Source organism: Molothrus aeneus, chromosome 3 (assembly GCF_037042795.1).
Source record: "Molothrus aeneus isolate 106 chromosome 3, BPBGC_Maene_1.0, whole genome shotgun sequence".
Classification (NCBI taxonomy): Eukaryota; Metazoa; Chordata; class Aves; order Passeriformes; family Icteridae; genus Molothrus; species Molothrus aeneus.
Window position 1 is genome coordinate 70,282,257 of NC_089648.1, and position 16,667 is coordinate 70,298,923.

The 16,667-nt window shown below is 40.9% G+C and overlaps 1 protein-coding gene across 1 annotated transcript in view; it reads right to left on the minus strand.

Moving 5' to 3' along the window:
- The window catches only part of FKBP1B (FKBP prolyl isomerase 1B), a 44,445-nt gene that overhangs the window by 2,899 nt on the left and 24,879 nt on the right, over window positions 1-16,667 (minus strand). Inside the window, exon 3 of the mRNA XM_066545829.1 lies at window positions 356-468. Coding sequence (XP_066401926.1) covers window positions 356-468 — 113 coding nt within the window. The remainder of the gene's footprint in view (window positions 1-355; window positions 469-16,667) is intronic.

Consider the following 16,667-nt stretch of genomic DNA (forward strand, 5'->3'; position numbering starts at 1 on the left):
CTGCCACCTCAACGTTTTAGAGGCCACTGCTGTTTGTGGAGCTGCCCATGGGAGAGAGACAGGGCTTACATGGCACCTGGGGAGGGGACTTCACCTCTCCCCTCCCAAATGCATACCATGGGGAAAGGCTTGTGAGCAGGGGATAGCCATGGATGGATGGATGGATGGATGGATGGATGGATGGATGGATGGAAACTACAGGAAATACTGTGCTCAAATGCACCACGCTTTCACAAAAACACTCCATATCCTTCACTGTGATTTCCACTCACTCTTGTCACCACTGCCCTGCACGCTGCTGAGCTCACACACTCTTCAGCCAGCTCCAGGTTCAGCCAGAACAATTTATTAGTACCTGTGTAACACCTTCTTCAAATCCTTTAATGACTTCTTGCCTGCCAATCTTGAACCTGAAAGGCTTGTTTCTGTCTCTGGAGGAATCAAACTTCTTTCCATTTTGTAGCATTCCTGCCAAAAAAAGACACATGGTTTCAGTCTGAGATACATCTAAATTTAAGTGCTGGAGGAGATGGAAGGAGTGAAAAATTAATGTCTTGGTCACATCAGCTGCTCATTTCCATTTTTACTTTAAAGCCTCATTCAAAAGGCAGGAGAGGCAACTGCAGTGGTACCATATTGTTACCTTTGCCTTCCTGTAATTTAGGCTCTAAAATGGAAATTATTCTTACTGTTCTCAATGCAATAGCTTATGACCCATGTTGCACCAAACATTGCACAGACATACAGAAGAGCTGTTGTTTGCACAGTGGAGCTCCCTGCCTAAGTGGATAAAAGCAGGCAAGGAACAAGTGGGAAGCAGCAGAAGTGAGAATCCCAAGACAGTGCCTGATCCAGGGCTGCCCCTAATAACGTGTGTTACACAAACAGAGTCATCCCACACCATGTGTGTGAAACTTCTACACAATGTGACAACTGCATCTCTGTCATACAGGCAGAACAGAAGAGACTCTGCAGTCACAAATATGAAAGTAGCAGAGGCATTTATATAAATGTTCTACTACCCTTGTTTTTCATGTTTTCATGTCCCAGAAGACATGACTTGTTCCTTTGCATGGGCACTGTTTCAATCCATGGGTTTTGAACACATGCCCAGATTCCTCAGCAAATGGACAAAACCTTCACATAGCACATGATCAGCTATTCTCCTTCTCTTTTCAAATTGTGGCTGATTACAGTAGCTTTCAATTTAGAAGTACCTGGTACTTAAAATGCTTTACTCTGGATATTGCAAGGTTGGGCTGATATTCATATATTAGAATCAATCCTTTCTTTGTAGTGCTGTAGAGCCAGTGTTGTGGGTATACTCCATGATTCTTCTATGCAAGCGGTTGCACAAAGAGAAGTTAATTAATCTGAGAAGGACTTTGGTTGCAAAGAACATTAACAAGTCCAGCTTTGAAAGAAAATGCTGAGAAAAAGGACCTTTAAGATTCAGTATCAAAGATACAGTCTTACTAGTTTCTTTCCATTAAAGCAGTTATATTAACAGATCAGCTTGAAGCACAAATTTTATTTTTCAGTGAAAACCATCAATTTTTGTCCAATAACAAAGAGGCATCTTCTGCTTGCTTAAAAAGTCTGTACTGTGAATCAAAGGTAAATATGAAGAGGTGTGCCAGAATGAAAAACAGAGACTAAAAAGGTAGGATTCATTTTGCCAACTTTTAGGCTTCTAAGATATAGCCAGCTACTTCTGAGCTAATTACTCAGAGAAAATAGATAATCAAGTCAGAGAAAAATGCACTTTCAGGGAGCAATTCATCTAACCAAATCTAGGGATGTACATTAGGACATAATGAATCACATCCCAGCAGTGCCTGTTTCTGTGCAATGAATAAAGGACAGTCCAAACAACAGCTCAGACACAGATGTCTCCAAATTCATTAGTAGTTAAATCAGTGGCAATGGAGTTCTTGACTTGCAGTTATGAGCACACAGTGTTTGATTATTCCAGTGGGGTTCTCTGTCCAGATATTTTACAATACTAAAATCAAATGCCATATTAAGGCACATTAGCCATTAGTAAAGTCCAACATTTGTCCAAGTTGGTCTTTCAGACACGCCTGTGCATGTGCTCAAGGTTTTAGAAAGAAACCTGTGGAGTAACCAGCCCATAAGGAATGTTTCATAACCATTAGTGCCTGACATAATCCTTTAGTTTTTCACAGTCAAATAATGAGGTGTTGTATGTGTGCTCTCATGCAAGTACATAGAATCACAGAACCACAGAATCAATGAGGTTGGACAAGACCTCTGATACCACTGAGTCCAACCTTTGACTCAATGCCACCTTGTCAAACAGAACATGGCACTGAGTACCACACCCAGGTGACTCCACCAGCTCCCTGGGCAGCTCATTCCAATGTCTAATTACCCTTTCTGTGAAGCAATTTCTCCTAATGTCCAACCTAAACCTGCCCTGGCAGAGTTTGAGGCCATTTTCTCTTGTTCTGTCCCCCGTTCCCTGGGAGCAGAGCCTGACCCCCACTGGCTGCACCCTCCTGTCAGGGAGTTGTAGAGACTGATGAGCTCCTGCTGAGCCTCCCTTTCTCCAGACTGAACACTCCCAGCTCTCCCAGCCACTCCTCAAAGGATTTACCCTCAAGACACCTCCCCAGTTCCATTGCCCTTCTCTGGACCCACTCCAGCCCCTCAATGTCCTTCCTGAATTGAGGGGCCAGAATTGGACACAGAACTCAAGGAGCGGCCTCACCAATACAGAGGGAAATTCCCATATACTGTGCAATGTATCAGCTCTGGGATAGCCACAAACCCCTCCAGGCAGGCTGGGAAGCCACAGCAGCTCCTGAACAAGATTTTCCAGCTACAGACTAAGATGGGTTCATTTGTAATATAGAAATTCAGCCTATATTGGGGGAGGGAAGGCAGAGAGAAGGGGAGAAGCAGCTCAGGGGGAGCTCTCAGGCATATAATATAATCCTTTTTGAAGTATTTGATCTTAAATTTAAGTGACAGTCCTTCCTCAGAGCACTTTTATTTTTAAACACATCATGAAAGCTTATGATTCTATGAAATGGAAGGAGACTACTACAGAATCCCAATATTTAATAGTTTTAATATTAAAACTTAGTATTGTCATTACAGCTTGCATGTTCAAAGTACCCAAACATTAATTACTCTTCACATTAGCCCAAGGAGGTAAAGAAGATATTTATTACAAAATAGCCTCAATCTGAAAGTTCAGATTCAGATGCAAAGTTCCACAACACTTTATTATGCATTCATCTCATTTTGTAACTAAATCCTATTAAAACTCTTAGCTTAAAGCTCTGATGATTTACAAACACCCCACATCAAACCAGCGACAGAATCAAAATTAAATCTTCAGAGATTCTGACAACAGCTCCTGGACAATGTTTCCCCTTTAAAGCAACATTTCCATCTTCCCATGAGCTTGGTAGCTTGATACACCATTTAAAAAACTAATTCATTTCACTAGGAAATGCCCACAGAAGATGTGTTAGGCCTTGTAGAAGAAATCAGGCTTTTCTATATTTACAGCAACATCCTATTTTCAGCAACAACTGAAAACTCATGAGGTTATGGATTCACAAATGTAACTTCCTCTGCCATCACCTTACTGCTTTTGGAAGACAAACTGGAATGCAGAGTCAAATGTGTCTGTATTCACTGAAGCTCTGGCAGGAGGGTCAGTTTTTATGTGAGTGCCCTTTAAATGTACATCCAGTCTGGAAATGAGTCAGAGGCTCCATGTGCCCTGAAGAAGTTCCGATGCGGATTTAGATGTGAACTTTAGATCTTTTTTATCTCTGATTCTGAGAGCTAGAGTTAGCTCTGCAGGCTCCTGGGAGCTAAAACAGCACAATGCTTTATTTTCTCTCTTGCTAATGCACCAATTGAATTTTTTGGTGAAAAAATTGATTTAGTTAATATTCTTCAACAAGGATGGATGCCCATGTTCAGCCTACATCTTTATTTATCTAGCTAACAGCAAGGACGAAAAACCCCACAATCTGGAACTCAGCAACAACATTGTTTTGCAAGTCAGAACAATCAATAGGAGTTTTGACTGAGCAAGGACATCTATATGCCTATAAGGCTACTTGTGAAACAAACCTTAGGTTCCTGAGAGGGAACAATCATTGTATTAAAATAATTAATTGCACAAACATGGTTATCAGAATATGGCACAGATTTGAAAACATTCTGATCTACAAGGCATCCTAATTGAAAACCAGGCTTTAAAAATTAAAAGGGTGTAGAAAAGGAGACATTTCAGATCATGGGTCCTACTGAATCTCTGATGTTCAGCTCATTGAAGCTGCAGATTAAAGAGCAGCTGGATCATTTTATTAAGGAACATGACCACAGATCCATCCAAGCTGCCAGGACTACAATGCCATTTGGCCTAAACTGGCAGTGAAAACACAACTTCAGGAGAGGTTCAGCACAAGTTATTACTTCTTATTAAAACACAGGTGTGCCTGCAGCTGTGTCTGCACTGCTTTTTAACACTGCACTACTTTAGCTAAGATCCCATCACTGAAGTCTGTTTCCTAAGGGGAGAGGGCTGATGAAATGAGACTGTCTGCACTTGCCTAATAATGGGAGATTCTTTGAGCCAATTTCAACCCCATTTGGCAGAGGAATAGGGATCTTACCAACATTAAGATCCAATGCATGCAATGAAAAAGATCTGTGTAGAAAGAAGAGCCTGTAAGAGCTTCTACCGAGAGAAAGGCTCAGTCTTCGTTATCAGAGAAACTCAGAGAGGTCAGGAATGGAAAGCCTGGAGCACAGACTTAGTTTCTTTTTCTTTCATCTGAGAACAATTCAGCTGGGAATATAAGCAATCACACAGCACAAATCCACAGAGCCATCCCAGGTGTTAGACACCCAATGCCCCTATTGTCCCAACAAAACCCTACCCCAAACCATGACTGTTATCCACACCAAGGATGGATGGAGAGGGAACACTGGAGGCCATCCACAGATAGACTGTCAAGCTTCTGACAGGGCCTGAACCTGGAAAATTCATGTGTAAATTCTACTGCAAAGGTTATCCACTTCAAAGGTACAAACTGGGTCTCAACCTGGCATCTAGGCTACTCCTTGGTTAATGGAGAAAGAGAAGTATCTCCAAGAATGATGCATCCCACCTAGATTTAGATGTTAGGGCTGAAATAACCTTTTGGAACTGTTTATCATTCTCAGTCAACTATCTTAAAAAAGGTAAGGTACCTTAAACCAAATGCTAGACTGCCAGGTTTTTAGAGGGCCCTAGAGAGGCAGTATGAACTCAGCCATCCATCCCTAAATGAAACAGGCAAAATTGCATCCCAGGCTTCACTGACTCCAGTGTTTACTGAATCATTTGTCTCTGCAGTGTTGACAAATTCTGGGAATCAGAAGATGAAGATCCTAATCCAGAACAAATCTCTTGATTTCACTAGTTGCTCTCTTTTTATCCTGTACAATGGGATTCACTTATCCCACAAGTATTGAGGGGATAAACTGAATTAAATAGGTGACTTTCAAAAAACAGCATCATCCACCTAGGAAGTATTCCATTCCTATATTTTTTCAAACAGTAATTACCTACAGAATGTAAAGGCAACACATATGCTTGAAGACAGCTACTTCCTGAACACTTTTTGGCAGCAGAAAGAGGGGCAGATATTCAGCAGTTTCTAGGACACTATCCTATTTCATTTTATGTAGACCGGAGGCTCTTCAGGACAGGGACTATATTCTGATGCCACTCAATGCCATCACCTTTCCAATTATGCCCTGTAATCAATTTATGCTGTTAGGAACATATCTTTCAGTTTGGTTCCTAGGACTTTCTGAGGAGTTAATGCTGCTGTGGGTTAAGAATTTTTTATCTCAAGTGTTTCTTTGTTTTCCTCATAAAATATATTCTTTCTATGTCAAAATATATCCATATTCTGTCAGGAGAATATCACAAAGGCTGGAAATTCTGATATTCCCCCCATTTACAACATGGAACTATTACTAATATTGAGTTTTAGCCTGGAAAATATATTATCAGAAAGGTTCTAGTAATTGCACAAAAGTCCTTGTGTAAACACTGATGCCTTCCCAATGTACAGAGGAAGGCACAGTTCAGTACAATCCCCGAAGTTGTTGGGAGAGAAACACATCCATAAAGTCACAAATCACATCCCAGCTTGATTCACACCAGCAGAACTCCACTGTAGTGTTACTTGCATTTAACATTAAAGTAGATCAGTTGTCTTCAGGACTCAATTCTGAAATACTGGCAAAGCATTCCCTGCATTCAGTGGTGTTCCCACTTTAGCTTGTGGCCGAGTCTCAAGACAACATACCTGAAAAAAGTGTGGTTCCCTCAGGAACAAAAACAATTCCCCTATGTCTTGGTGGGAAGTGCAGAGATCTGAGCAACAGTTTTCTAGGCAAATACTGTCAGTGCCTTGTGTTTCTTCTTCCCAGGACCTAACTCAGCCTTCCAACACATTCCATCAGAATCCAGATGTGCATCACTCAGACATCTCACACTTCTTCCATCTTAATGTCATTATTATCTCAAAATTCAACTCACTGTTTTACACATTTCTGTCATAACAACAGCTCCCAGTAACCCGGCCCTGAGCCTGCTCCTGCCACAACACAGTGAGCAGCACACACCTCTGATTCCCTTGCTTGGACTTCCAAAGGAAACTCCTCTGGACAAATTTGTTGTCTCATTAATTTTACTGATGGCTATTGTAATGGAAACAAAGAGTGTTGAATGTGAGCTGGAAGATGCTTTTGTTCTCTTCACTGTGTTGGAATAGGGGCCACCTTACTGTGTCCTGTCTGGGGACTTTGGCAACTGAACTGCAAAGGAAGCCTCACTTTTCCAGGGAAAGGCTCAACAATGGAGGTTTAGTACTATTACAAACACTCAGTTTTATCCTGCTAACATTTTCTCTGCTTAATATAAACAAAGTCTTATGTGGAAAAAAGGATTTACTGTCTTAGACTGCATTTTCTTGACAGTTTGCAGCCACTTAAGAAAAAATTATTAATACTCTAAGGGAATTTTCAGTCTAGAGGGATAACAGTTGAAAAAAAGGGGGAAGGGGATAAGCACAACTCTGCAGCATATCAGCCCTTTACCACAATTATTTCTTTTTGTCTAGAAAGGCAACAGCAAGGACTTGAACGTGCCATTTGTTGCCATGACAAACCGACTCAATAGGAGAAGTGGGAAATGGATAGTGGTGGTGGGCACTTCCCAGTTCCTGCTACTGCAGCACACTTCATGCTTCATCTTTTGAACACTGGCTGCCTTGCTACTTCATTTTCTTCCTGTATTAGATACTCATATATCTTTAATGTGGAGTAAGAGCAGCACAATCAATTATTTATTATGCAGCTGAGAGCGTGCAATGAAGACACAACAGACAACTCCTCAATAATGCATCACTGTGGGCTATGAATCACTGCTGCACAACCACAAGGCAAAATGAAAGAACCTTGCACATAGCTCGACTTCACAGCCAGGAAAATTACCTGCAATTGTTTAGCTCACTCTGCTGAAAGGCATTATTCTGTCCTAGTGGCTTTAGGGATTTGCATACTTTTAAAAGAAGGAAAAGTAGATTTACCTTCAAGGGAGATTTGGGGCTCACTAAGCATATTCTACATAAGTTGTAAAGAGAAAACAATTCCTCTGGTATCCCATCACCTTAAAAAAGTAATTTTATTTTAGAGTTTGAGTCTGTTACTGTTACAAAGTTCAGCTGTAAAATATACATGTACTGCAGCATAAGGCAAATTTCATTTGAATAAGCATGGCAGAATCAGGTCAGTGTGGGAATGCTACTGAGTGGGATGATAAATGTCTAAAGCAGCATTTTAGAGAGAATATATTAATAGAGAAGTACTTTGGATCTCTTGTTTCTCTATCCCCAAACACCATGTCTTGTAACACAGGGTGTGCAGGGAGAGGGAATGTTCCTCACAGGTCCAGGTCTTTCTGTCCCTACCCTCTGGTAGCAGCCCAGAAGCACAAAGAACAGTTCAGGCATGGCTGTAATACAAAGAGAAGAGTCTGCAAGATTTCCCACTCAAACACAAGTAGCAGAGCTTACCCAAAGAATTCTGAGCACCCAGTGCACCATGAAAACAGAGCAATAAAATAAATATCTTTTTTTTTTCATCTTGGTTTAATTCTCATTCTCATCCTATGGCACATGTATTTCCTTCCCTCCTCCCTTTTTGTTTCATGGTTGCCTGTGTTGTGGGGGCATGGACTTGACATTTTAGCCTGTGGCACATACACAACTGTGCAGGTGACCTCCCACTGGGAAGTTACACACTTGTGTAGCAGGTAAACCACACTGAAATAGGTGTGAGTGTGCCAGCCACTGTCTCTCAGGGTACCACACCAGAAGGGCCCAAGGTGGAACTCCAGAGTTCTCAACACAGTTCTGGGGGCAGGGAGCATGGGAAAACACCACAAAAGCATCTTCAGAGGTTTCTTGTGAAAGCTCTGAGCTTGGCTGTGAGATCACATGAGAGGGGACTTGGGGTAAAAGCACCAGGTTCTTAATTCCTCTTCTGTGCCAGGGAAGAAACTGCCAGAAGAATCACCTTCCAGCCCAACATGACAATCTTACCAACAGTTAGATGTGCTTGAATAATAAGCTGTTCTCAGACTGGGCATTTTTTTGGTTTTCAGCTATCCAGCCTTGTAGTATGTTCCATTCTGAATAAAATTTGTGCTAAAATCTTCATTTAAGTGCAAGACTTCTGATTCCCTTGGCTTAAGCTAGCAACAGCCTAGTGAGAGTTTCACCCATCTCTACCAGGGCACTGAATTAAAGGGCTATGGAGAGAATCACAGAATAGTCAGGGTTGCAAGGAACATTAAAGATCATCTCATTGCAACCCCCTGCCATGGGCAGGGACACCTTGCACTAGATCCAGCTGCTAAGGGCCCCATCCAGCCTGGTCTTAAACACTTCCACAGATAGGGAATCCATGGCTTCTCTGGGCATGCCCAAAGACAATAAATTTGAGCATGAAAAAGTATATTATTTATGTGTTACCACTTAACACCAAGATGGAATGTTGGCTTTTAGGGCATTTGGAACTGAAAAATAACATTTCTCCCCACATCCCTGGTGAATGAAGGCTCTTTCTCTCCCATAGGTCCTTGTTTACTTGGTTCTTTATCACATCCCACTTTCTTAATGCTCAGCATGGCTACAGCTCCTTGACAGGGAGTGTTTTACTGAGACTCATCTTGACAAACACAGCAATCGACTAACATCATGCAAAGGACTCAGCAGCTACTCTGTTCTTAAATAAGATGGAGAAAAGGAAAAACAGTATTGGAAAAAGAGAGAAACACACAGGACACAACCAGAGAAGTAAATAGTTTTTTCAAATAAAAATGGGTGTTTACTGAGCCAGTATGTCAGCCAGCCATAGTCAATATGCCAGCATTACATATACTCTAAGTAAGTCAGACGCAGACACTGCTGTTCCACCATGATCTCATGTGTACATAAAACATACATAATGCAGAAGTCCAATGCTTTTCATCCAGGGTGTCCAACTTTTTGATCTAGACTGGTCAGACATCCCTGTAATATCTTATTTTAGAGATGTGGTATAACCTTCCCGGCTGGCATTATGCAATAGCCCCTCCCTTCACAAGTGTTTGGAGAATTCCTGGGGAGTCATCTCCTCCTGCCTGCGATTCCATGCAGAAAAATGAGACATTACTTCACTGACACCAATTTGAGGCCGCTGTGAGGCCTCACTCCAGCATAACACACAGAGTTTCCAGGGTGATCAGGTGGAACACACTGCTCGTTCACTCAAGGGATGAGTCCCTTGCTGGGATGGAAAAGGCATCTTGATGCTGCATCCTCCTCACTGACATGGAGAGATTGTAGACTTCTAGGTAGCTAGGACAGTCGAGCTTAATTCCATCCAAAATCAGTTGATGACAGTCAAGATTAGTGAAAAAACACAGCTTAAAACCAAGCTGGTTTTGATCTGTGCACCAAATGCCTTTCAGTGGATTTTGTTGCCTGAAGCAACTCTGCTGCAGAAATAACAGAAGATAAGAGCCCCATCTAGACTTTGAATAAACTCTGAGAAGGGTTCATTATAAGTTATTTGTTGGGAAACCCTTACTGTATTGTCAGAAGTTCAGCCTACCATTAACACCAGATAAACCCAGCATTTGCTGAGGAGAAGCTTTGCTGTTTGCTGCAGGACTCCAGTAGAGAAATGTCTTAGTTTACTTTTCTAGACCTTCATTTGAAAAGGTAGATGAGATACCTCATCAAAGGGACAAATCTTTCCATGGATGTACAGTTTGCTCTTCCCACCTACTAGGAATGTACCCGCTTTTACAAAAAAAAAAAAAAAAAAAAAAAAGAGTATTTTTGCAGTATTGTTTTCAATGTAAACAGTGTTTTATGTGCTCCAAGGCAGACACTGTCAGTGTCATCAATATCACTCTGCCTGTAAACTTTGAGTTTGTTCTGAAATCATAGTACTGTGAGATTATTTTTTTTTTGCCACATTTGTTTCCTATTTTTGCTCATCATTCCTGATGTTGCAGATTCTCTTTGGCGTGAACTGGCACAGTTCCCCTGATATTAATGAAAGTACAAAAATATATGCAACAGCTTGAGACCTGGATCTCAGTAATTTAAATCTACATTGAATCATGCACTTGGGGCTATTCTCCAGAGCAGAATCCTGCAAGAATATGGAATAGTGTACATTTGTGATCACAGCAAAAAGCTGCATGTCAAAAAGAAGAGGTATAACTCACCTTTATTTTATACCCTGTGAAACAAGCATTGTAGTTTCACCAAGGTCAGCCAGTCAATAGCATTTCCAGCAATAATATTATTAACTAATGCACTTTGCCTTGGATATCCTGAAAGGCTTCATTCAGTAAGCCTTTAAAGCATCTTCTGAGCCACAGAGGAAAGGAGCTATTAACAGCACAGTTTGTTCTTAAAAATAGGTCTTTTCCATCTCCAAGTTTTGATCTCAGTGATCTTATAAATGAACTATGGAAAAAGTAGCAGCTGTTATCTTGACAGATGGGTCTCAGGCATTGCTCTGTTGGACATTAGTTGTCTCTCTGAAGAACAATAGGAATTTCCAAGAGCCTGTATCTATTTTCATCTCCTTAATAAGCCACTCGTGTCTTGGGCAATGGAGAAGCAAGAACACAAAATAAACATTTTAGGGGACACATGTCAGAGAAAGGGGTAAGAAGAGGGATATCACCCATTAGGGACTTCCCCCTTGCATTTTATTGAATTGAGAGACAGAAAAAGAATCAGAAGTTTCTTACAGAGGCAAGAGGGACAAGCAGGCACTTCCAGAAGGTGAGATACAGAAAGCCTGTGCACCAAGTGAAGTGCAGCTGACAGTCAGGTAGCAGGACACAATAAGTACAAGGATGAACCTCAATTTTAATCTCTTTCTAAAATTTAGCATCATCATTAATTTTGGATGTAGAGCTTTGAATCTGGTTTTAAAGACAGACAGAAGGCTGAGAAAGTTCATCCTTTTTCAAGGGTGATCGGGAGAGACGGCACTGCCACCCACCTTTCCTATTACAAACACTTGTCAAGGCACTGTGAGTTCAACTCCACCTTAACCCTGAATTTAAACTCATTTTCTTCACCTTTTCTGATGGCATTCTCATCATCAGACAACCAAACACTCAGTGGTATCATGCTCTATGCTCCCTCTTTGAATCACTGTGGTAGCTGGAAGTAGAGAACAATGGAGTCAGGAGAAAACAAAACAAGCAGTAATTGGGGAAGTCAGTGGCATGGGCAGAGATCTGGATCCCAGTTCCCAGACTCATGGAACCATGGAATGGTTTGTGTTGGAAGGGGCCTTGGATAGATCATCTTGTTCCAATCCCTCTGGCACCTCTCACCAGCCCAGGCTGCTCCAAGCCCCATCCTACCTGGCCTGGAACACTTCCAGGGATGGGGACACCACAGCCCTTCTGGGCAACCAATCCTTGCTCCCAAGATTTGTTAGATCAGCAGTGCCTGATGTGTAGGGTTTGTCCCTGCACTGCCCTCTCTGCCTTCAGTGGCAGTTTGAGGATGGACTGCACAGACCATACCCTTCTCCCAAAAGCAAAAGTGTTTTCACACTCAGGACTGCAGCAAACAGAAGACATTGTAAATTAAGACAGTTTAGATACTACTAATAGAAATAGTAGTCAGTCCATAGACACAAACAACAGAGATAAACATTGCCAAAAATACCTCAACAGCACAACAGAGTGGAGAGCAAGACAAGCTGAGTGTGGACAAAACAGCAAAGCACTAAATAAAAAAATGTATTATTACACCAACAATGAAAAGCCTGAAGATTTCAGACTCTGCAGTGAAATGTGTAATATAATCTGTAAAACAAAGACTGAGATGGTGCATACATTGCATAACTCACAGGGACTGCTGTAGACCAGACTCTGCTCCATCCCAGGTCACACTATCTTTCATAATCTCAGCATGTGTAACTGAAAAAGCAGCATCTATATGAGCAATTTACTATGTGAAGTCAATAAAGATCTGTTCCTAGCAATCAAGTGGCAAAAACATTCAAACCACAGTATCAAAGGGTGTTTTTGGAAAAAAATAATCAATGTCCTGTTCAATATCAAAACTTCAGAGAAAATACAGTTCAGTGTTGAATGGAATGAAATATTTTGCTTTAAAAAATAATAAAAAGAAAAGAGTTATGTCCATCTGAAATGTTACATTCTAGAAAGACTTCATTACTTGGCTTTCCAATTACCAGTATTTAAATCTATTTAAAATTCAGCTTGGATGAGATCTAAGGGGTTCTTGAGCACCACCACCTTTCCAATTACATAACACTTGAAAATATTGTTTAGCTACATCCAAGGTAAAAGACACCAGAGTTATTAAGAAGAAAACATAAAAGGAAAACAGAGAAGTTTAAATTCATAAGAAGCTTGCTGAAGGGGAGTCATATCAGATAAAATCCAAGTATCCACACAGCCTAACCAGACAAAAGAAAGGCAGAACTGAGCTAAAATTTGGATCAAAGAAGCTGAGAATTATGTGAGAAGGATACAGTTATCTAGCCCAAAATAATCATTCACCCAGACACTTGGATATTCTACATTGCTTTTAAAAATAATAGAACAGATCTTCCCTGAGCAGGTAACATGGCTCACTCTGTAATCCATAAGATCTAATGTTACGGAATGTGTAAACATTCAATTCATTTGAGTTGCTGCTTTGATTTTCCCATTTTGCACAAAAATGGGAAAAAATGGAAAAAAAACCCAACAACAACAACAAAAAAAGGCTTGTGGCAGTTATTTTCTCTCTGTTTTGGGAACCATTTTAATGCTTACACACGGATCTGCTGATTTACTGGCTGCCTGCACAGGGAGTTTCAGTGATCCTGCTCACAAGGGCAGCAATCATCCAGGACATTGGGTCTTTGCAAATCATTCATCAGACTTTAAAGTATTCTGGCTGTTTGTGTCATAAAACACTTGTCAAGAAAACAGGGAATAAAATGGGAAATTATAGCTATTATAATATTTACTGTATCAAAAGTCTAAGACAGCCATAACAATTCTGGTAATTCAATTCCTGATCTCTACATACTTCTGTAATTTTTGTGTGCTTTGCCCTCCTCAGTCACAACATCATCTGCCTTGCCTGTGCACTGTGTGCCCTGGTGTTTGCCTTCTAGCAGGAGGATTAAATATTGCCTTCTGTCCCCGTGGATCCTCACTTTCTTACTTGCTGTTCACAGCCTTCTTGGAGAGGTGATCACACATTTCAAAGCCCAGTGGGATTGCTATTCAGCAGCCAACTCTCCAAGAAAAAAAACCAACCCACATATAAATTTTTGCACAGCTCAAAAATGACCCAGTGAGCCCTTCTGTGATCGGCCCTTAGTACTAAAGTGCCTTCCACAACCCAAACAGCCTTTCCTGCAAAAATCTGAGCATCTGACTCTGGAGATTATGACACCAGACTCCTAGAAAGCAAATCTCAAATTAATATTTTGTTAAACAGTTTCCCAAGCACATCTTCCATCGGTGTTTCCCAAGGGTTTAAAAGAAAGTAGCATGATTCAAAAAGAAAGAAAAGGTGATTTATAAACCACATGCATTTGGATTGCAACACTGCATTAAGCAGAGAAGTAATCTTGAAGAAAATACAACAGTCTGCTTCTGTTCAGGTGTAATATTTTTTTACCTCTCTTACACCAAATTATGTGTTTAATACAGGTACAGTGCACCCTGCAAGCAGCCAGAACTCCAGCAGTGTTTAGTTGCATCTCTTTTCCCAAACTCCTTTGGAGGACCATGAAACCTAAATTGTGGTGCATTGCAGATTGTCATTTTTAGCTGCTGCAATACCCTGTCTTGTTTTGGTCCCTACTGCCAGATGACATCATCTTGTAGCAACTTTTTCAGTGGAACAGCCAATGCTGCTTTTCCCAGGATATTGTTGACTAGAAATCCAACAATAGCATATTTTCTTTTTTTTTTTTTAGTCTTCCTGCTGCAAGTAAGAGACTGAAGGATGCAAAGGAAGAGGAAATTACAGAATCATATCAGCAAGGAAGATCACAGGAAGCCCTGTGATCTTGTGCAGTGATGTACTTATTGCTGTAGTGCAGCCTGAAGGTTGATCATATCTACACCCAATAAACACATGAACACTATCAATTCTTCAGAGCTGGTGCATGTGTGGATACATAAAATTCTATTTTCTCACAGCAGCTTGAGCTTTGTGTCATGTTCTCTGCCTAGTAATCTAATAATGGCTGGAGGTGAAGCCCTAGCAGGGAAAAGAAAAACAACAAACAAACAACAAAACGCAGAAAGGTCATTTGCCATGCTGCAAAGACAATTTCTGCTGCAAATGTTTCACAGACTGAGAGCAAGACATCTGGCTGCCATGTAACACAGAGCTATAAGGCAAGATAAATTTGTCTTGGCCTCCACAAGTTTGAATTTTAGGGCTGCACTGTGCATGTTCAAATCAAATACCAAACTTCCTCTGGGTGAGCTCCAAGATCTATGTTGACTCTTGGTATTGCTTAATAAAATGGAAAGGAGGATTTAAACTACAGTTTTTTGTTGGGGTTTTCTGTTGTTGTTGTTGGGGGTTTTTTTTAAGTCTAATGCTTTGCACAGCCATTAAAAGGATACAGACTTTCACACATGACATGAAGCTGACAGCGAGGATTTCTAGTAATGGCACAATTATGTTTTTACTCTGAGGCAGACAGACTCCATCCCAGTGACTGGGAGAACATGTTATCTGATCCCTAATTGGTTTAACAGTCCATAGAACCTTTTTAGGCTGGTGCCCAGATATGATCTTTATTTCTGTCTTTGTGGTGACAGTGCCACTCGACTGAGTGCCTTGGGCCATGTCTCTGTTTGGTTGCTTACATCTCAAACATTCAGCTCAGAAGAGAACACAAATCAGTGTCACCTGTAATTTTAAGGTTACAGGAACATGGAACCCTTATTCTGATCTTGTTCAGAGCAGCTTCACATCCTGTTGGTTCTGCTGAAGTGTTAGAGAATGCAAAGCAGGGGCTCTGGTTTTTATCTGCTTCAGGAGCCTTTGTGGAGATTAGGAAGTGTTGCTCTGCTCTCTCCCACCTTGCTATCTGGACACAGAAGTTCTGTGCCACCTTGCTATCTGCACACAAAAGGTCAGGTTTCAAGCTGGGGTAAATCAATTGAACCTCAAAAAGGTCAATAGAGCAATGTGAGCTCATACTGGCTGTGGAGAAATTCTCACTGAGCCATTCCATAGATATGGGACTTGGGATACAGGCTTTTCCCACCATACAGTCTGCTATAGATATTTTCTACTCTCCTACACAGTTTCCCTAGCTGCCTGGATAGTCTATACAATTTCTTGCTATTTTTTTTCTCACTTACTGTATTTAAAGACAATTTGCCTTCCTGGAAGCCAGAAAATAAACACATTCTAAATCTTGCACCACAAAGATTTTCTAATATGGAATTACTCTGCTAGACCCAGGACTAATAAACCTTGGTATTACAAAAGATACAATGAGAATATCTGCCCACAAATCATTCTTAACAGTAAGAAACATTTTCTTCATTTGTCTTTGTACCAAGAGTCTACTGAGAGGGTAGGAAAGAGAAATGATAGAGCTTCTCCCAGTGTCCTTGCACATCCACTTTGAAAGGACCAGAATACAAGAGAGATATTTGTGGTTTCATTTGTGTGAAGGAAAAAAGAGATGTGTATGAGACACAAAAATAGCTCAGTTTCAACACTTTTTACTGCAACAGCAGAACATGACATAAAAATTAGTGTGGTGGCTGAGCACAGAATAAAATGAAGATGTTTCATTACCTTTAGATAATGACTGTATTTTATTTTGTTTTATCACAAATTGAAAGAAAATTGAGCCAGGTTTATTTTGGCTGGTTTGCTGCATTGGTGTGACTGCTAAATATAGGTAAATCAAACCAGAGCTCCCTACTCAAGTTTGACCCTATTAATAGAAATATGCCTGACCCCGAGACACTCCTACATTAGTTAGTCTGAGTCAGGGCAGACTCCCTGACTCATCCAAATTGCATT